General features: G+C 34.8%; 1 protein-coding gene across 1 annotated transcript in view; it reads left to right on the forward strand.

Annotated features, from left to right (window-relative positions):
• LOC126040775 (sodium channel protein type 2 subunit alpha-like) overlaps positions 1 to 22,023 on the forward strand; it is a 78,675-nt gene that overhangs the window by 25,620 nt on the left and 31,032 nt on the right. The window contains exons 8-18 of the mRNA XM_049805657.1: positions 294 to 566; positions 868 to 931; positions 1,821 to 1,962; positions 2,117 to 2,323; positions 5,203 to 5,502; positions 9,796 to 10,143; positions 11,945 to 12,077; positions 12,819 to 13,057; positions 15,982 to 16,155; positions 17,409 to 17,765; positions 19,362 to 19,847. Of these exons, the coding sequence (XP_049661614.1) occupies positions 294 to 566; positions 868 to 931; positions 1,821 to 1,962; positions 2,117 to 2,323; positions 5,203 to 5,502; positions 9,796 to 10,143; positions 11,945 to 12,077; positions 12,819 to 13,057; positions 15,982 to 16,155; positions 17,409 to 17,765; positions 19,362 to 19,847 (2,723 nt within the window). The remainder of the gene's footprint in view (positions 1 to 293; positions 567 to 867; positions 932 to 1,820; positions 1,963 to 2,116; positions 2,324 to 5,202; positions 5,503 to 9,795; positions 10,144 to 11,944; positions 12,078 to 12,818; positions 13,058 to 15,981; positions 16,156 to 17,408; positions 17,766 to 19,361; positions 19,848 to 22,023) is intronic.

Below are 22,023 nucleotides of genomic sequence, written 5' to 3' on the forward strand. Positions count from 1 at the left end.
AGAGAAAAATTAAGAAATAAAATCAAATCTATAACAGGAAAGCATGATTGATAAAATTTCCTGCTTGAGAATAACTTTTTTATACTTAATTTATTGGAAAATATGTACATTGCATATTCATAAAAAAGAATCTTTTTCTTTCATTCATCCTCACAAGCTCTGAGGCTGCTCATGAAGCTTTACTTTTTGAAAAATAAAAAATAATTTCTTTTTAAGTGTCTGCATGACATCTTAATTATATAGGAAGCACAAAGATACTCTTTGATAAATCTATGGATCTTTTCTCTTTGCAGGCCTAAAGACTATTGTAGGAGCCCTAATTCAGTCGGTGAAGAAGCTCTCAGATGTTATGATCCTGACTGTGTTTTGTCTGAGTGTATTTGCGCTAATAGGGCTGCAGCTGTTCATGGGCAACTTGAGGAATAAATGCCTGCAGTGGCCTCCAGACAATTCTACTTTTGAAATAAACATTATTTCCTACTTTAACAGCACAATGGATGAAAATGGTACATTTGTTAATATGACAGTGAGCACATTTAACTGGAAGGATTACATTGAGGATGAAAGTAAGAATGTCTGATATAACTATTCTTAATATATTTGTGGCTATAGCGCGTAACTATCTGTGATCAAACAAACATTGAACGGTTTATATTTCTGCCTTATGTAGAACTGCTTACAGTCACTGACTGACAGAGATAAAATACATACAATAAACAATAACCAGAAGGGTTCCTAAACAAACTACAAAGTGACCAGCAGCTAACCACTTTGATTTTATTTATTACAATTTATTTTTATTTCACTTTCTAGTACTTTCAGGTTAATTTGATTTATTCACATATATTTCTAATGCTTTCTACACAGCTCATTTTTACATTTTGGAAGGACAAAGAGATGCCCTACTTTGTGGCAATAGCTCTGATGCAGGGTAAGACCCTTTCAAAAATACTCTGTTATGTTCTGTAGAAAAAGCAGTAACATGAAACCTACCCACAGCAGTTGCAACTCCATATTTAGCAGTGTTACAGAACTTACAGTTTTGCTGCTAAACAACGATTTCTTACCTAAGTAAAAATATTTTACTCTCTGGCTAAACAAAATACTCATTAATAGCCTTTTCTTCCTGCTTGATTGGAAAATTATGTTGGTGTTAATGATAAAATCTGAACTCTTGTAAAGTCTATTTTTGAGATGTACTGTCTGGAGAAAGTAGGATGAAAGCTAAAGTTAGAACTGAGAAAGAGAATATGTAAAATATTAAGAAAGCACAGTACTGACTTCAGAGTTAAAGACCGAATCTTTTTTTCAAGCCTAACTCTTTTTCATTACTGGCAAATTCTGCCACACACATGTGTCCAATTATGAGCCTAGAATTGTTAGCTGAACTCTGATACCTAACTGGCAACAGTGAAGAAGCTTATTAAAAAACCCCACCACTCAGCATTATGTGGGAGATCTCTAAGAGTACAACTGGATTTAGCTAATAATATTGTTTAATCTGTCTGTAACCTTAACAACATTCTAGCAATTATTTCTGCCAGGAAATTATTAATTTGGAATAAAGATTCTATTTGCAAAATGTGACTGAGAAGAATTTAAATATTTAGGTGATTTCAACCAGTGAATGTGTGGAAAGGGTATTTTTCACTTACTCTCTTATTAGTTTGTTTCTTAGGACTTTTTTTTCTGAATGAATTTAATCGTAATTCATGGATTTCCTGTGGGAAAATAATGCATATTGTTCCAAAAGATAATTAATATGTTCTAGAAAGACATAAAAGTTATGACTAAGTACCTTCTGTTTGGTTTTCACATAGGCAGTGTCCAGAGGGATATATATGTGTGAAAGCTGGTAGAAACCCCAACTATGGTTACACAAGTTTTGACACCTTCAGTTGGGCTTTTTTGTCTCTCTTTCGGCTCATGACTCAGGACTTCTGGGAAAACCTGTATCAGCTGGTAAGAAATTTTTATGACATAAAAAGTAAACTGTAGGTGACATACAAAATTATATAAATAGGCTTATTTGTACATGAGCTGAAAGCATAATGCTGTTGCAGTAACAAAGTTAAGTGGTGGAATAATATATATATATATGCTTTCTACTCCCTAGACACTACGTGCTGCTGGGAAGACATACATGATATTTTTTGTTCTGGTGATTTTTCTGGGGTCTTTCTATCTGATCAACTTGATCCTGGCTGTGGTCGCCATGGCCTACGAAGAACAGAATCAAGCAACCATGGAAGAAGCAGAGCAGAAAGAAGCAGAATTTCAACAGATGCTGGAACAACTGAAGAAGCAACAAGAAGAAGCTCAGGTAAGGATGGAAATTGTACTTTCTGAACAGCCTTATTCTTAATGCAAGGATAATAATCTTTTATGAATTAGAATATCTATAAATTGTGCAATGAATTACAGAAAGAAAAAGGTCTTGTTTAACACATAAGTTATACAAGTGGAAATAGCCAATGAAAATCAGGAAATAACCAGGTAGCAAAAAAGCAAGCTAATGGTACAGAAAAGAATGCTACTAAGTTCACCAAAAGACTGTAAAAGTAAAATATTAGTGATAAGAGTGTCCTAGAAACCTGACTTTAGGTAGTCATAGTATGCGATGCTTTTATGTTACAGATCTTATGAACAGCATGAACTTCTGGTTTATGGTCTGAGTGGGAACTGCTAGGCTTGCTGTAGTTAATAGTTCTTCCCCAATATTCAGAAAATAGAGAGAAGGATTGTAATCAGTGTTCTTTTAGGTTTTTTATCCAGCAAGGTATTTAAGCATATCCCTAATTCAAGCACACTGAAGTCAACCAGAAGTTTATATATCCTTAGATCAGACTAGCAATATTTGTAACAGAGGTATTCTGATTTCTTTTAAAGTAATTTTGTTTTCTTTGAAAAAGAGAAGAAAATTATTTAAAGTTTTCTGAGAAAAAGACACTTGAATAGATATTTTTGTGTGAGGTTTTCTTATCTGAAAGTAAAATATATGCAGGAGTTCAGCTCTGTGAATCAGACCTCTGTCTAATTTCTGGACTGATTTTCTGTTGCTTTTCATCTGGCATATAGTCATTTTCAACAGGACAATGTTTATAAAATGCTAGCAAATTAGAATCTTCTATGAAACTATAATTTTGGTAGTATTTACAGCTGCTTTCACTAAGTTATAATGATTCTATAAAGTGCTAATAGAAAGTGAAACTCTCCACCTTTTTCTTGGAAAGAAAGCTTTATGCATGACCTGTGAAATCTAATTAGCATATCTCTATTTTAGTCATTAAAACTTATCACTTCCAAATCACTAAAAAAAAGCAGAATCCTGCAAAATTCAAATTTTAAAAAAGTTAAATATCAGCAAAAAATACCTTTTTTTTTTTTTTTAATCTGGTAATTGCATCCATGAAAGGCACTAAATCACATTATGTCAAAAGATATCAAGAGGCTCACCTAGATGTTTGTGTGTTTGAGAGTGAGGAAAGAGATGAAGCTGATCCAGAATTAAGAAGAACAGAACCATATGAAGCAGAGACTACAAGGAAGGTTGGATAAAGGCCCTGGAAAGTCGTTACTTTTTTAAATGAATGACCACTCAATTAATTATAAGAAAAGCGGTATTATAGTCAAGATCCCTTTTGTATGTGAAAATACTAGCAGAAAGTATGCATTACAAGGTGGATCACTGAGCTGCTGAATAGGTTGCTCAGACAGAAATGAGTGTGGGACCTGTCTGTTCACTCCATTGACACTGAACCTATTCATCCAAAACCTAAATCATCACAGCGGTCTTTGGATAGCTTCACCTGCTTGACCTTTGGTATTAGTATTACGAAGTAGATGGGTGATGACTCAGCATCTGCTGCCTTTGTTTCTGTTAGAGCATTTGAATGACAATATTCTGAAAACAGTATGACAAAATTTTGAGTAACACTTTTTTTAATGGATAAACATTTCAGAATCATTTTAATACTCCATTTAGCAGAAGTATGTATCGAGTCAACTTGTATAGCACGGGTTGTATATTGTGGCGCAGAAGGCCATTAATTCATACTATGAGCTTTCAAATTATTCTTTCCTGCTGTAGAGAGATACCTCATAATTCCTGAAATATTTGGCATTGAATATAATATGTTTTGCTGGATAATTACTAGTCATCTTAGTTATATAACCCTAATCTCTTGCCATTTAGCACACCACCCTTTTTTGTAAGCTCACAGCAGCCTATCGTCTTCCCAAACATATTTTCCACTGCAGAATTTCATAGTACTCTCCCAGATAGTTCTTTCTAAGAAGAGTACTGGACACACTCTCAATTCTTCCTTTATTTGATGACTAAATGAACCAGTTTCCCTTAAGAACCAAATCAGATAGGCTGACCACTGCAGTTGAAGATACTGGTCCTGAGTTTTGGGATGGCTTTTCACTCCAGTGAGTCATCTCATCCCTTTCCATCAGAGAAGAAACCTAAACTTTTTCTTCTCCTTGGCCACAGCAGCAACCGGCAATGAATGTACCTTTGTGTATCTATAATAAAGAACCAGAGTGCTGTTACAGTGGGAAATGTGAGAGGGGACACATGAAAAGGGAGGTAGGGCTTGAACACCTGTCTAGAGAGTGTGCCTGTTGCCCATCAAGGTGGAAGGAAAGTGAGGGGAGTGTCCTTGCTGCGAAGACAGTCAGGAAAGGCTGGATTCAACTACTTGCAGGCTGCCTGTTGGCTTATGATACATTAACTCATATGGTGGATGTTAGGGATTAGTTTTCTCCATAAGGACTCAGAAGGGATCAGCCAAATCAGAGCATGATGGGGGATTTTTCTTGAGAGAAAATGGGGAAGCAGGTCTGAAATACATGAAAAAGACCATGCTTATACTTTTCTGACTACCTTAATTTTAGGCCAGTGTCTTGTGCAGCAAGTCTTTAAGTAATAGTGATGCTATTGTTCTGCTGAAGTTGATGCTTCAAGTGGCTCATGCTACTAAACAATGAAGAGCTCTACAACTCAATAGTTTCTTTTCAGTTCAATTTGTTTTTGTATATTTGCATTCTCAGGAATGTACAATCAGCAGTATTACCAATCAGCAGTATTATTAATTGCCACAGTACTATTATTGTAATAATACTGTTGATAAAAGCCTATAAAACTGTTCCTTTGGGAAGGATTTGCTAAGAATACCTTGCTTTGTAAACTGACAGGCAACAGCAGCAGTAGCAGCAGCATCAGTTGCATCAAGAGATTTCAGTGGTGTAGGGGGATTAGGAGAACTCTTGGAAAGTTCTTCAGAAGCATCAAAGTTGAGCTCAAAAAGTGCTAAAGAAAGAAGAAACAGAAGGAAGAAAAGAAGACAGAAAGAAATGTCTGAAGCAGAGGACAAAGGAGATATCGATAAGTTCCCCAAGTCCGAGTCAGAAGACAGTATCAGAAGGAAAAGTTTCCGCTTCTCCACAGAAGGAAGTCAACTGACATATGAAAAAAGGTTCACATCTCCTCACCAGGTACAGCACTTTTTAATTATAACCTGTACGTCTACTCTAATTTAGTTTTCACTGACATTACAGCAGCTTTACATATTGGAAGTTACGTAAAAGGTGAGTGAAGGAAAAAAACAGTGGTAGTACCGTTAACAGTGTTGCAGTTTAATATAGTTTGACTCATTCTATTAGCAAAGGGATAAAAAGAACATACCAAGGATAATTGTAAACTTAATTAAAACACTTCTGAAAATGTATTTCTGAAGATGTATGTGGTAGATTGGAGAAAGAATCAAGGACTCTTTCATTAGTATGCATATATTTCTGTTAATCAACCGTAGGTTCTCTGTTTTGCATCCATTTCAATATTATACAAATGGGGGGGGGGGGGGGGGGTGTGTGTGTAGCAGACCACATCATCAAATACCCTGCATAAGAAATTCCACACTACCATTAGTTTCTATTTTTTTACTTAACTAGCTTCTTTAAATGGCAGCTAATGAGAAAAGTAGCTCTGGTACTCCACAATAAAGACAAATTATATAGGGATCGTTTGGGCTTATATTTGTAAGAATTGACTCATACTGTTCTTTTTCATTAGAAATTCCTTATACAAGATGGAGAATCATTGCAATTGTAGGAAAAAAATAGTTTAGGAAGGACCTCTGGAAATCATTTAGTCCAAACTTAAAAGCTCTACTCCCTTAAGTCAAAGGATCTCTTCTGTCCCTTCAGGATACCTTTGCTCATTTCAAGTCTACACATAGTTATGGTATTTGTAGTAAAATCACTCAAAATGCATCGCTTCAAAATGATCATGTCTGGTCTCAGCCAATAGATGACATTTGCCTACCAATAATACCCATGTTTAACTACCAGTGTTTACCCTATTTAATGTTCATATCAACTGTGTTAGTGTACAGACTCATATAAAATATGAGATTCAGTGGCAGAAGTACTTCATACTGAAATATATGCGCTGAGGGGAGGAAAACTTAATATTGAGACAAAGCCTCAGTAATTAGTAAAGTATAAGGGATGATGCCTGGTCTGAAATAGATACATTTGCATTTCTAAGGAAATGAAGTAATGTTTATTATCATTAAGAAGAATGACCAGCTTGTTCTCTGGATAAAAAAAATAAATAAAATGTAAGAAAAACAAATTATTAAATCTATCTTAACCTCTTTGAGTAATATTGTAAAAGTGTGTTTCCAATCTAATAAAATGTACTATTAGTTTTGGGCCAAAGCTGCTCCAAAAAATCTTTCATTAATTGGAATGGGCTTTGAGTCAGGCTGATACAAGGAGATGCAGCCAAAGATCTCATGTTAGACTGTGCAGTCCTGCCTCACTTAGATGTATACATAAGCATCCATACCTGACAGATGAGGACAGTGAGTGACTTTACCACACTAAAGAAGAGTCACTGACAAAGTCTGAGGAGAAAGAAATTTCTGACTGCTAGTCCTGTGCTGTAACTACTTGATAATAGGCCCCTCCATTGTCTAGTCTAAATTCCCTGATGCTCTTTTATATCCTTCTGGTGAAGTGACTGATTAAGGAATATATTACATTTATATTAAATAAAATTTTTTGGTGCACAGAAAAAATACTCAGTACAGAAGCATGCATACTAAGGGGAGGGGAATTTGAGACAAAGGGATTCCATAGATAATAAACTTTCTGTAGCTTTATAAACATACAGTAAAACATTGTTGCATTTATTTGTTCATACTCTGAAGCTCTCAGAAAGCTTTCGTCCTGTCAATTGTCATGAAGAACTGTGAAACTTCCACAGAAACTTAAGAAACTTAGGAAAGCAAGGCATTTCAAATGACTTTTGATAACATTAAAATTAAATGTGAATGCATGTTGCAGAAAAAATAATTAGAATTCATTAAAACCAAGTGAAAACAAATCTTGTGTATGTCGTAGATTTGAAAGGAAAGAAGGAAATGGTGCAAAAGTCAGGAAACAGCTCATCTTGAGAAGTTGTGAATTACACAGCAAGAAGGAAATAAGTGACCATCTGAAGTAAAATTTTTAAACTAATTTAAAATTTTAAAATACAAAGAGACTTGTATCAAGCAAATAATCTAATTGAGGATAATTTATTAATTAAAGACTGTCTTGGTAATTGATTTTGCAGTTGTAAAAATGCTTTGGGGCAAACGTTGCCTGCATGTAACTGAAATAAAACTGAGCTGCCACAGGAGTGGAAGGATTACGGGCAGTAGAACCCGTAAAGGAAGAGCTGGTTTGTCTTGTTAGCCATGCAGCTAGCTCCCTGGTGAAACAGGGTGGCAGAGCATGAAACACACTAGAATGGTAGAGGGAGATAATCTGCCCAGCCAGCCCCTGTAGAGGTTTTGTCCTTTAACACAATATTCCATGTGCAAATGAATGATGCAGCCTGCGAGAAAAGCCAAGCTTTCCTTTCAGACCTTACTTTCCAGGAGCACGCAGACACATATATTTCTGCCTCTACCTGTGTTAGAATTGCAACCATTTTGGCTTATATCTTTTGCCTCAATCCAGCAGGGACTTGCAAAGCAGGCATTACTCCTCCCAAATCCCTGAGGGGCCTGATCCATTTAGCTGTCCTCAGAGCATGTTAACACATATTTCAAAGACTGGACTACAAACAAAACATAGCAGCCATGGAAACATTTTCTAAAAAGCAAGGGTAGCAGTGGTAGTCAGACGAAACCTAGCGAGTGTGTGATTTTTTGAAGTACTGTAGGTTGGCCAAACACATTTACAGAGAAACGTACAAAGGGTGCAGTAATTAGCTTACCACTTTGTCAGAATTCAGTGTCATGCTCTATAGCAGCTAGAGCTTTTTTTTTAGATAAAATTATCTTTCGGCATAAGCAAAACAGCACTTTTTCTCCAGCCAAGTTTACATAAATGGGTTAGCAAAACCATTTGGCTGATATTCTTCAAGTAACTCCGCCTGAGGCTGACAGCCAGCATAGCAAATTTCAGCCCAAATTATTAAAATTTGGTATAGCTGTAAGAGCAGAAAAAATACATCTCATAATGATAAACACCTGCCAGTCTTTATAACAGGCAGTACTACTGGTTCAGCACACGCATTATGTGTGTGTATGTATAAATCTGAGTATGCATGCACAGAGATACATATGGATTGATACATGTATATATTCAGTGTTTGGTTTTCACAGTATGAATATAGGCTTATATATTATAGTGCAGTTTTCACTTTCACTTTAATTATTCTGGGATAAAACCCACTGCTATTACATATGAGCAATTTCCACCTGCAAAACTAGGGAAAAATTGAGAATCATCTCAAACCAGGTTTTTGATGTACCAAGATGCGAAGATTTGTACAAATGTAGAACTGAAGAAAGCCTAATGCAAGGTTTCTTTTTTCCACAATTAGTACTCATTTTATTTATTCATGAATGCTGTTAATAAAATATGTAGCAAGGGAGAAGAACATTCCATTAACCAGCTTCTACTGTAATTAAAAGATGAATTACCAACAACCACTGATTTTTTATTTTTTTTTCTCATTTGTAAGAGGATAGGTAACTGTGTCCCCGGTGAATACTTGCTTTGAGCTGCCTGATGGCCAAGTGGTACCTTCTGGTAGGTGTGCAGCCTGCTATAGCCCCTAGAGTGCTATGCCCAAGAGTGCTACTAGTCATGTTCACATTGTACCTCCAGAGCTTCCCCAAGCTGTTGCCTCTTTCTTCTAGTTTGAGAGTACTGCGTATGTTGTTCCCACACTATTGAGCCTATTGTGAAGATGGCAGACAAGTTCGTTACATCAACTTAGACTGAATTTAATAGCAAACTTAAGACCACTTCTGCCTCTAGCAAATAGAATAGAAAACAATGATTAGTGAGCACGAATTGTTATCCCTAAGAATCCAGGGGATGAAGAAAGGAAGAAAAAGAAAAGATTTTTAGCTCTGTCCTCTAATAGAAGAAGGAATAAAAGACAAATACCTGCAAAACCTTGATAGGGATGTTGAGAACTGTCTGCAGCACTGTCATGGGTCCAGACCAATTCAACCTGCCTTCTTTGCTCAAAACTGTCTAACCTTACTTATGTCTTCTGCACAACTTTTCCTCAGTCCTGCTACATCACCTTAAAAAGATTTTTTTCCCCTCTACTTCAAGTCCCCTAATGAGCACGTTCCCCTAATGGACACACTGATACTATTGAAGAAAAAAGTGACTATCCTTCCTCCAGCAGTGTAACTATTCTTTGAAAAGCCAAGAACTTAGAACTTCAGTTCTAATGCTGTTTTGTTTTGGTTTGTTTTAAATCTTTTACAGTCTTTGCTAAGTATTCGTGGTTCCCTGTTCTCACCAAGGCGCAACAGCAAAACAAGCATTTTCAGTTTCAGAGGTCGTGCAAAGGATATAGGATCTGAAAATGACTTTGCTGATGATGAGCACAGCACTCTTGAAGACAATGAGAGCAGAAGAGATTCTCTCTTCGTTCCAAATCGACACGGAGAACGGCGCAACAGTAATATTAGTCAGGCCAGTGTGTCTTCTAGAATGGTACCAGCCCTTCCAGTAAATGGGAAGATGCACAGCACTGTGGATTGCAATGGAGTAGTTTCCTTGGTTGGAGGACCTTCAACTTTAACTTCACCTACTGGTCAGCTTATACCAGAGGTAATTATAAATAAACCAGTAATTATTACAGTTTGGTTCAGGCACAGAATTTTTTCTTACTGCTCACCTCTGCATGTCTCATAATTTTTTAGAGCTGTGAGAAATAACTTGCAATAGTTTCTAAGTAACAGAACATAGGGGAAAAAAGTCTTCAACCTCCTATATCTGAGTCTCAGTAAAGTATTATATTCTCCTTGCCTTCAGCAAAAGATCAGCACATAGGAAAAAAAACCCCATAAACTGAATTCAACAATTTGTATATAGTTTCACCTCATCAACAAAGGTAGACATTTGACTTATAGTTATGGATATAAATTGGAAATATATATAGGAAAACACCTGCAAAATTAAGCAGAATGCAGTCACTACTACCATGATAGTTAATAGAAATACCTGTTACTGAAATTATCTTGAAGAAGTTTCTCTCATAACTTTTATAAGAAAAATATGTACAATTCCTTTGCAATTACATTACATCTCAGTCTCAGATTTCTGTCAGTCTAAGATGTTCTTTCAAACTTTCAAAAAAGCAAGCTTTTTTTCATACATAGTATTTTAATATGGATTCAGTATGGTATTTTGCTGGCTATAATAGCACTGTATTTAACCTGAAAAATATTTTCATTATAAATAAGTATTGAGATTTCATTGCTACTATTACACATTTCTTTTTATTTTTATTTCTCTCCTGTCATGATATAGACCCTCATACCAGAAATTCAATCAGATTATCTCAGAGGTTACGCCTATATACTTCTAGTTCAGAAATACATTCACTTGAAAAAAGATTTAGCCATTTAACTCAAGAGTCTTCTCTAAAGAAACAGTACTAGTGAATGCTCAGAAATGGTTTTTCATCTTCACACTAAGATAACCTTAAAATCTCTTACAAGTTCTGCAGGCTTTTTTAGTCTTTTTCTGGATGGGGGCAGAATAATCAGTAAAAGAGTGAGTGGTTTCCATGAATCACTCTTGTGGCAGAGAAAGAACCAAGATTTAGGAACTTTTTAATCCCACTCCTGTGTTTAGATCCCTAGGCCACACTCCAGAAGAAAAGCAAAGCAACTGTAAGGACACCTACAAGCTACAGAGTAGTGACATGTTAGTCACACTTAACTCAGAGCTGGGTGTAATTGCTTTGAAAAGATAATTAGAAGCCATATAAAATGAGAGGACTTGCATTTTCATTGGAAGAATATATCATAAATTCTGTATAAGCATGGTGGTGGGTGAGAATTAGGTAAAAGAAATATTTAAAAAGATGTGATTTTTTTCTCATATAAAATTTTCCAACCACACTTACCATGTTAGGAATGCAGTACATAGTATTAGATAATTAATTCCTAGGATTATACTCATGTTTCTTGTTATCAACGTTATTTTCTTCAGTAATAGTTCACTTTCTGTACTCGCACTTTAATTATTTAACATGACTAGCTGCTGGAAATTAAGGTTTCAACTTTGATCATTTTTTCTTGAAAGAATAATAATTATCACTAGCAAAGAGATACCTAGCAAAAATTTTGTTCACTCAGTCATTTAAATCAGAACCACCTTTGGTCTCACATTGCTTTGGTATTGTGTCCCCCAGTTAATTATCTGTAGACCTGTATGAAATTCCCACTGAGTTCCTCAACAAAGAACAAAGACATTCCTACAGGAACAGAAACCTTCAGTGTGTAAGAAATGTGTAGTATGCTGCACAAAGCTGATTTTGATTATCACGACAATATTTATACAGTAAATACTGTTTGTTGGCTGTTGAAACGGATGGTTTAATTCCTCAGTATTTCATTTACAGGGCACCACTACAGAAACAGAAATAAGAAAAAGACGACTGAGTTCTTATCAAATTTCTATGGAAATGCTGGAAGATTCTGCTGCAAGACAAAGAGCAATGAGTATAGCCAGCATACTTACAAACACAATGGAAGGTATTTGATGCATTTTATCTGACAGGCAGTTCAGTGAATTTCTGCTAACTAATGTACAGAGCAATTATTTACATAATTTCCTTTGTAAATGTAAAACTGGACATGTGAAATCTCTGAACATCAGATACAAAAGGCTTTCGAGCATTTCTAAGATAATTTACACATTCTAAATGTTTAGTCATTTATTTTTTCATGACACCTTCCAAAACATTACTCTATTGAGTGGACTAACAGAGACAAAATAACCATAGTTAGGGGACTGCCAGAGCCCCAAACAGAGAATACAGGGATTTTCTTCCTATAAGACATCAACAGAAAAAATCCATTAAGATACACAGGAATTGCTATGATGAAGGCAGTGATGTGCTAGAACAGTCATTTCCCTTAGACTTAAAATCCAAGGATAGACAATAGGAAATTGGAATGAAAAAAATAGTTTTAAAGAAAACAACCGACTGTAATCAATCCATGCCAATGCACATGAACTGCCTTCCTTAAGCATTTCTTAAACTTTCTTAGGTCAGTATATCAAAGATAAAAAAAACCATTATATGTACTATATGAAAAAGCATAGATGCTTAATGTTAAGATGGCTAAACATAGGTGAGAGAAATCCCATGTTAGTGTGTGCTGTTTATTTGAATGATTTAATCTTTTTACATATTTTAAACAAGAACTTCCAGAGGATATAACTGGAACATTCATTATCTGTTGGTGGTTTTTTTTCTCTTTTTTTTTCAGAGCTTGAAGAATCCAGACAGAAATGCCCACCATGCTGGTACAGATTTGCAAATACTTTCTTGATTTGGGATTGCTGGAGTCCATGGTTAAAAGTAAAACATGTCGTCAATTTAGTTGTGATGGATCCGTTTGTTGATCTTGCTATAACTATTTGCATTGTTTTAAACACCTTGTTTATGGCCATGGAACATTACCCAATGACAGAACAGTTTAGCAGTGTGCTTTCTGTGGGAAACCTGGTAAGTGGTTTGTCATACAGTACTTGGTGCAAAAATACCATTTTCTAAAAGTAGAAATGCATAAACGCATTGCATTGGTTTTAAATTTATTCCAGGTTGGGTTTTATAATCAGTTCAGAAACTGTATATATGATTTTCATAGATAAAGTGTTTTTTGCTGGAGCCATTAACTTTCATGAATTTATTTTCTAACTCCTATAACAAAATAGAATATGTGTGGATGTGCAGTCTTCACTGGATTGTCAGATATCTTGAGGTCTACCTTGGGTTTTTTCTTTAAAATGTTAAGGTAGATTACCTAATTTTTACCATGGTACTGATATTCCATCACAGAAAATGCTTTTCCTCTGTAAGAAATTGATGAAATATTCAGATGTCAGAATTTATCTTTGAATTTTTTTCAGTTACACTAAAGTGAAAGTACATTTCCAAGAAAGGCATATTTCTTGTTAGCAATAAGTCCTTCCCACTTTAGGCAACTAAAAAATAATGAACTATTATTTATTCTCTAACAAAAAGCACCTTGTATCTGTAAGTTTATTAGTGATGCCTTTCCCAATTTTAACCTGATCCAGGTCACATGTAATTCCTTTTCTGAGCAGATACCTAAATGTTAGTAACACTTAAATGTTCTTGTCTGTTTCTCTCCACTTGCTTCTAATGGTCAGGAAGCAGAAGACTGAACCTTGCAAATGTTTGTTTCAGAAGAAGATTCATACATTTTTAATTTTTTGCCAGCTCACATAACTACCAATAGTTTACCCAGGAGACCTCTGGGTTGGGTCACACAGCATGTAATCCTGAAAATCAAAACCAGCCAAGTGTTCTGAACTAATCACTCAAAAAGATAGTTTTGAAAACTCAGCGAAGAGTTAAATGAAGCAGTAATAGATTTCTCAGTCAGAGTATGTTTCAAAGTCTTACCATTTTCCTTACACGTACTGGTAATACATCCTTCTATTGCTTTTTTTAAAAATAGAACTAAAATTGAGTTTACTACCTACATGTTCTTGTGTGCGTTACACTTTCCTTTCTCCTGGACAAAAATCTAATTGCTGGCATGTTCTTATATTCATCACAGATTACAGAATATTGTAATTTAAAATGTTGTTCTGTCATATTGTTAGAATTATTTCTCTCCAACCATTTATACTTACAAGGTCTTCTGCCTTTTCCCGTCTCATATTTTAACTTTTTTTACTCCAAGCTAGCAACAGTCATATTGTTAACTACCTTTGTAACAATCCAATATCCTTAATTAGGACTATACATATGCAGTGAATGCTATTCCTGCTGGTTTCAATTAAATTGTTCCTCACTGTATTAATCTATTAACCTTAATTTTGTGATTTCCATTCAAAATATGTTAATTTACTCTTTGCTTGTGACATTACGGTCTGTTTGAGGATAAATTAAATATGACACATATGACTCTGCCTTTTCTGTAGCATTTTAATGAGAAGGAAGCAATAGTTCTAAAATGCAATGATTGTTTTGTAATACTGAGTCATTCAGTATTCAAAAGTCCTAAGTATTTATAAGAAAACTTGAGTTTACTTCTGTTAAAATGTATTCTTGTGTATTTGGGAATGCAGTTATGCTCAAGAAAAAGAAGTCTGTGGATGGAATTGGCTATTTTGTGAAGGAAATATTTTTAAAATAAATGTTTTTCATTGCTTTTTTTTCAGTTATTTTGACAAGTATGACAGTTTTATCAAGAATAATATTCTTTGTTGTGTTCTCTTTACCACACATAGCAATACCTGTTACATTCTTCTGACCATATGGTAACATCTCTCATATATCAAGTTATTAGTAGAGTATTTCTTGCTAGATTTGTAGTTTCTCAAAAGTATACACTTTTAAAAATGTTAATATTTACACTTTGACAATGGTGAATGTTCCCACAGCATTATATCAGCCTCCTAATCTTCTTAAATTAAAAGGTAATCATGAGTATAGTTATATAGTGTTGTAAAAAGTCAGCTTTGCTTCCATAAAACTTGCTGTAAGAAGACTGAGAACAAGCTGGGTAAAGAACTATCTATCACAAGGCAATGGTAGAGTACATTGGTGTACTTTAGTAGACTTTTGGATCATCTAGGATATCCTTGGAGTGTTGTGCAGAATATTCATATGTTTTCAGTGGTTTTGCATTATGGTCCAAAACTTCTTTATTATGCTGCACAAACCACCGATCACTACTCATTGAAAGAAAGTGTTGGGTTAAATGCTGGGCTTCAAAACACTAAGGAGCGTTGATAATTTCACATTTGGCACTTCCAGATATTTCAAAGAACATTATCACCATGAAGTTCTTTTTCCCAAAAGGAAATTGCTGTCACACAGAATAGTAGCTGTGTGTGAAACCTCTATATCCTCACCAAAGGCCCAGTGCAAGAAATTCCAACTTCCCATCTATTCCACCCATACTCTTCAACTCTGACCTAAAAGACAGACAGACCTTGGAGAGTCTGTCCTTAGGGAGTCTGACCTTAAAGAGTTTCTTCTAACACTTGTGTTTAGACTGCAGCAAGGAAAAAAATACTGTCAAATCTTCTTTTGCTTTACTGGGACTACCCTCTAGAAACAGGACTGGAAACACCTGATCATATCACATCATCTGCTGGACAGATAGTCCAGCACATAGCAGTCAAATATGAACTGGAGCTGAGCTGCTGACTGGTGAATAGCTTTTTATATGTTTATTAAACCTCTGCCCTCCTATATCTGTCCTTATTTAGTAATTTGTTTTTCATTATCAATTTTCAGTGTTTAGATGCAATTTGGAGATAGCAGTCAGCTATTTTTTATAGTAACAGGTACAGGCAGCAAGTATGAGAACTCCAGCTGGATTAGAAAAATTTACTCTGGTATATAAATTTCTCATAACACCTCAACTAATTAATTATTTTTTGTTTTAGGTATTCACTGGGATATTCACAGCAGAAATGGTACTAAAGATAATTGCCATGGACCCTTATTATTATTTCCAAGAAGGCTGGAATATTTTTGATGGTATTATCGTTAGCCTTAGTTTAATGGAGCTCGGTCTTGCAAATGTTGAAGGATTATCTGTTCTTCGGTCATTCAGATTGGTAAAGACCTAGATAATTAAATATTTGCATGCAATTGTCTCATTAAAAAAAAAAAAAAAAGTGCTGATGTCTGTCATAATTACCAGTATTGTAAAGATATATACTTAAATGGCACACACTGTTTTTCATATATGCCTAATTTGCATGCCATATTTGATAAGTACAAGTTTAAGATGTTTGTCAATTGATATCCTTTGATCTCTTTTGGTATCAAATTATCCTGTTGATATCCTATCCTACTGATATCCTTTGCCAGCATAAGACTAACTGCTACGTTTTGAGAATTTTGTAAATCTTTGTTATACTGATTTCATTAAGATTCATCAAAGCTGAATATCTGTAAAAACATACATATTGCCATCCACATAAAGAATCATCCCATTTTCAGTCTTTATATTGTGAACATTACTTCGTATTACTCATAAAGGCCCTAAGTAGATCCTCTCTTCACAACATTTATTTTAATGGCCACTGAGAATAAACATACAGTAACTCCATTACATATAACAAAGAGTCATAATAATCTGACTTAAATTGAAATATTATTGAGTTTCTACTAGAAATGTCTTTTCTATAGCAATTAGTATTGTACACAAACTAATTTATAGGTACGTTAAACGGAGGCACAAGGTTCATGATTTAACAGTCTGTATTACTAATAGCTATCACATTACGTGAAAACCTAGGTTATTTCCTAATATATAGAGCAGGAAGGAGTGACTTAGTTTATTAGCACCTGTTGCAATGGTACCCTACTTCACATACCATAGTTTGGTTACTGAATATTATTTTTAAGTTAGCGTTTATGATTTGAATGGACATGACAATATCAGCATCAAATTTTTGGTCAAAAATTGTCCTCTGACTAAGCCTGGAAGACCTAATGTGGTCCTGAGGGAAATGTGGAACAAAGCTAGCAAAGAGCGTGTAGTTAAGATGATGAAAACAGTACAAACTTCTAAAATGTCTTTAAGAATTGTTCAGTAATAATCTGTAAGTGGATGTTTAAAAATATTAAAATCAAATGTGGTACAAACACAAATTATGGGTTTTTTTTCTATGTGCATCACTAAAATGAAATGCGGAACACTGCAGTTTAGGCAAATAGTCCATGCTCCCTGCTTTCCATTAAAATAATAATATGTACCTACTGAAGAACAAATTAATCTACAGAAACATCTTGCTAAACAACTTGGACCTAGCTTCTATTTCATAAGTACCATTAATGATTCCTCTGCATTATTTTTTTTCAGCTTCGAGTTTTTAAGTTAGCAAAATCTTGGCCAACTCTAAACATGCTGATTAAGATTATTGGCAACTCAGTGGGAGCTCTGGGAAATCTGACCCTGGTGCTGGCCATCATTGTGTTCATTTTCGCTGTGGTTGGGATGCAGCTGTTTGGGAAAAGCTACAAGGAATGTGTCTGCAAGATCTCCAGTGACTGTGTGCTTCCACGCTGGCACATGCATGACTTTTTCCACTCTTTCTTGATTGTGTTTCGAGTGCTGTGTGGAGAATGGATAGAAACGATGTGGGACTGCATGGAAGTTGCAGGCCAAACCATGTGCCTTATTGTTTTCATGCTGGTCATGGTGATCGGAAACCTAGTGGTATGTGATGAACGTTTTTGAACATTAACTCTGATGCAAAACGTACACAGCTTACAGCTAGGCAACAAGAATGTTTGTCATACTTCTGTTTACAATTAAAAAAATAAATCTGATTGTGCTAGCTTTTGGGTAAAAACTTGTGATGATTGCCTTCTCCCCCTTTTCGCTCATTTGCATACACTGAAATACTGTCACTATGTGCCCAGGAATTTAGGAATACACCAAAATGTCAACTCAAGCACCATATCATAGGAGTGCTGCAGCTAGTTTAGAGGTGCTCTTTAAATCCAAATGTCTTCCTAACTACTTTTGAAATAATAAAGCTTATGCTGCACCAGCTCCTGGGCAGCTGCTTCCTTGGAGAAAAAAAATCTAATGGACTATTTTACACATATTACAGCTAATTCCAGCACTAATACGTCTGACTTAATAAAAAAAAGTATATATCTTCAACTTAAGTACCGAACTTTTTAGCCTGTTTAGGTGTAAAAACCAAAAAAGAAATGCAGATTGATTGGACATCCATTCCAGCATAGAAATACTGTTCCAAATTCATATTGTCTTCTTTCTTCCAAGTGTCTTTTTACCTTCAGCGTTCTTTTCTGGAATTGTGAAAGTCTGCAGAATTAAATCTCAGAGAGAGTACAAATGAGAGACCTAACAAACACATTTAAGAAGGGGGAAGTTTATTTATGCCATTTTGCCATATCATGACAACTTTTGATGCTTGGTGGTGTATCAGACTGAAAGTATGAAATGATTAATTGCTTGTAAGCTTTAGTGAAATAGCAACAGTTTATAGGAGATTATATTAAATGAACAATAACTATGATCGAATTCTGAGGCAATAAACCACAGTCTCAGGCAATACTGGTGCTAAGATTGTTACCTGCTGATGAAAGAAGTCTATTTCATTTTAAATTCCTACATAAGAGCAAACAAAATTTTCATTTTTTGCCAAGAGAAAAAGGAAAAAAAAATCCAATTACAAATAATATAGTATTAATACAAATAATAGAGATTAAAGTGTAAAATTAATTTTAAATATTCCTTTTATCCTTTTGTAACAAGCTTTATAGAATTTAAGAGGCACGCCCAGAATTAACAGAAAAATCACAGTCTCATGGTATAATCTTCCAAATAGTAGGTTATTATAGCATTAACTGATATAAGTTTCTAAAATATCTGGATCATAAAAACCCATTTAATTTTACAAATCATGTTTATTCAATTCTACTTAAATTCCAAGTGATTTTAAGAGATTTAGACAGAAGCCTTTCAAACCTCTGATGAATGTGTATCGCTAGAATTTTTGTAACTTTTTAAAAATTTTAGAGTCTAAGCAACCATGCTGCTTCAAACAAAGATCAAAAGTTTAAAATATTTAGGTATTAGCTTGTCTGTTTTCATCTTCTGAGTGAATACTGATCAAAACAAGTAAGGAGATCTTTTGTAATTTAAGGTGCTATATGGTTGCCTAAAACTAGTGAATGTTGTTGTTTCTAAACAATGTGTCCTATTTGACAGTATCCTGTAAAAATACTCACTTCTTATATGTACGTATTTACTATACAGCTGTATTCTCTCATCTTTTAGGTATTGAACCTATTTCTGGCCTTGCTGCTGAGCTCATTTAGTTCAGACAACCTTGCTGCTACTGATGATGATAATGAAATGAACAATCTACAGATTGCTGTGGCAAGGATTCAGAAGGGAATAGACTATGTTAAGAAAAAGATACAGGAGTTCATCCAAAAAGCCTTTGTTAGAAAGCAGAAAGCTTTAGAAGAAATCAAAGCACTTGAAGAGCTAAACAACAAGAAAGACAGCTGCATTTCCAATCATACCGCTGTTGAAATAAGCAAAGATCTGAATTATCTTAAAGACGGGAATGGAACTACCAGTGGTGTAGGCACAGGCAGCAGTGTGGAAAAATACGTAATCGATGAAAACGATTACATGTCATTCATAAACAACCCAGGCCTCACTGTGACAGTGCCAATTGCAGTTGGAGAATCAGATTTTGAAAATTTAAATACAGAAGAATTTAGCAGTGAATCTGATATGGAAGAAAGCAAACAGGTAGGATTTTTTCAATCTTAACAATTAAATTGTAGTCATGCGTTTACATGTTTCTTAATTACATATTTAGAATTGTTTAAAAACTGTCTTATGCCATACAAATATATTTTATATTTTATTATTTTATGTAATTATAATCAAGAAAAAAATTAACCTACATGATGGGATACTAGGGCGTCCTTAGAGTCTACGTTTTTAATACTCTGTTTATTAGCATTTGGAAGATGTATCATTTTCAGTATGGTTATCTCTTTCACAATTTTACGAGGTTTTAGGACTAGCACACATTTCGTAAAGCATTCTTTCTGTAGTACCTATAATGTGATCAGGATTTATGGGATAAGAGTATTGTAGAAGGCTAAGGACCAATCAAGAGTACACAGCGTTGCATACCCAATCAAATATAAGTGGAGAAAAAATATTTTTTTCTGTATTTAGGGTAGTTCTAAAAATGAACCCTGAGGCATCATAAAGCAGTGATGTATTATGGATTAGCTAAAAAGTTTTGTGAGTAATACTCATACAGATTTTGGGTTCAGAGACTATGGCTGGCTGAATTGAAGTAATCCAGATACCAATCAATGTCATGATGAAGCAGTATCTCAAGTTATCCTGGAGAGCAGAATAATCTTGTAATATAGATGCATGTGGAAGCAGTTTACTTGAAATTACTATGCTATTATTATTGTGCAAAGAGACAAAAGCTGGTCTAAAAACCAGAAGCCATGTGCCTCAAAATATAAGTGGCTTAAATACCAGAAGTGGTCACAAACAGGTGCTACTCAAGGAAAACTTTGTATGTTGGAGTAATGTTCAATGACAAGCTAATAAATGCATTAGCAGAATATAATTATATTCAATGCCATTAGAAATGTAGGAACTGTGAGGTTTAAGGGATCAGGAACCACAGATAAATATGTTTTCAGTTAGATTAGAAGCTCTGGTGTTGTGTGATAACTCATTAATACAAAAGGGTTTCATTACCATAAGGAAAGTTCTACAAAGACGCCTTGAATTCATTACTGTATCATAGCTGTATAGCTGCCGTATTTGCAAATAATGCTGTATTCCTCAGCAATACCAGACCATACCACAAAACTTTAACGGATAGACATGATCCAGTTAATCATAGTATTATTTTTTTTTTGCTAAAGAACATGAAGGAACTTAAAGAGTGTGTGTTTATTTGCAACTGCAAAGAAGGTTACTCTGCACAACAACTGTAAGATTAAGAGCAAGATATTCTATCATCTCAGTTGTTCAGTTATGAGACAAATATTTTCAATGCAGATGTACAAGATAGTATAGCAGTAGTGCTTATCCAGAAAAATTTAAGAATATAAGAGATACAAGAAGTGTAAAGTGATATAATTTATGAGATCAACTACTATTAAAAAAAAAAAAAAAAAGAGTTACTCTGGGTCTGAGAGTATTTTTCATCTGAGCTGATCTAATAAAAGTTAATTTTCTTTTCCAACGAATCTTGAGCAAAGTATTCTAAGTCTTTTCATATATTCTGATGTTCTTTACAATGACATTTTACTATAAATTTTCTGCTTTCCTTAGTTTTGATACCAGTTATTTTTCATAAATACAGTGATGAGTGCCTTCCTAGTAACAGCATCTTATGAAGTTACATGCCTAAAAATTTCATGAATATGTTACTTTTAAAAAAGTTTGTAATATGCATTAGGAAGTTGGGAGGCTTATAAGCTGTGCAGATGCTAAATGTGTTGGTTACGTGACATGTTAGCTGCAGCAGCAGAGCCGGCTTGGGAAGTTCCCAGCCACACCTGGCTCCTGATCCCCTGGCAGTCTTTATCACTTTCTTTGCTACAGTGCTTGTGGGTCCGTACTATAAGGCATGTCACTAGAGTGATGTAAGTTAAATAACGTCATCCCATAGGTATTACTTATTTATTTCTTCTCTAAGATGGATTGAATGCTTCAGTTTACAGTGTACTGCCATATATTTTATCAGGACAGCTGAAGACAAAATAAAATGCTTTGCAAAGGCAGAAACTCCTCTGCTTTCCAAGTGAATATATGATGTACGTACACCCCCCAAAAATGGATTAAAAGCCCTTGTTGTGCTGAGAAGTTCTGAATTATACCGATTTCAGGGTGACTTTCACAAGTCAATTGCTCTGTTCATTTCCATCTTTGCCTGGTTCAG

Source organism: Accipiter gentilis, chromosome 1 (genome assembly GCF_929443795.1).
Source record: "Accipiter gentilis chromosome 1, bAccGen1.1, whole genome shotgun sequence".
In the NCBI taxonomy this organism is placed as follows: Eukaryota; Metazoa; Chordata; class Aves; order Accipitriformes; family Accipitridae; genus Astur; species Astur gentilis.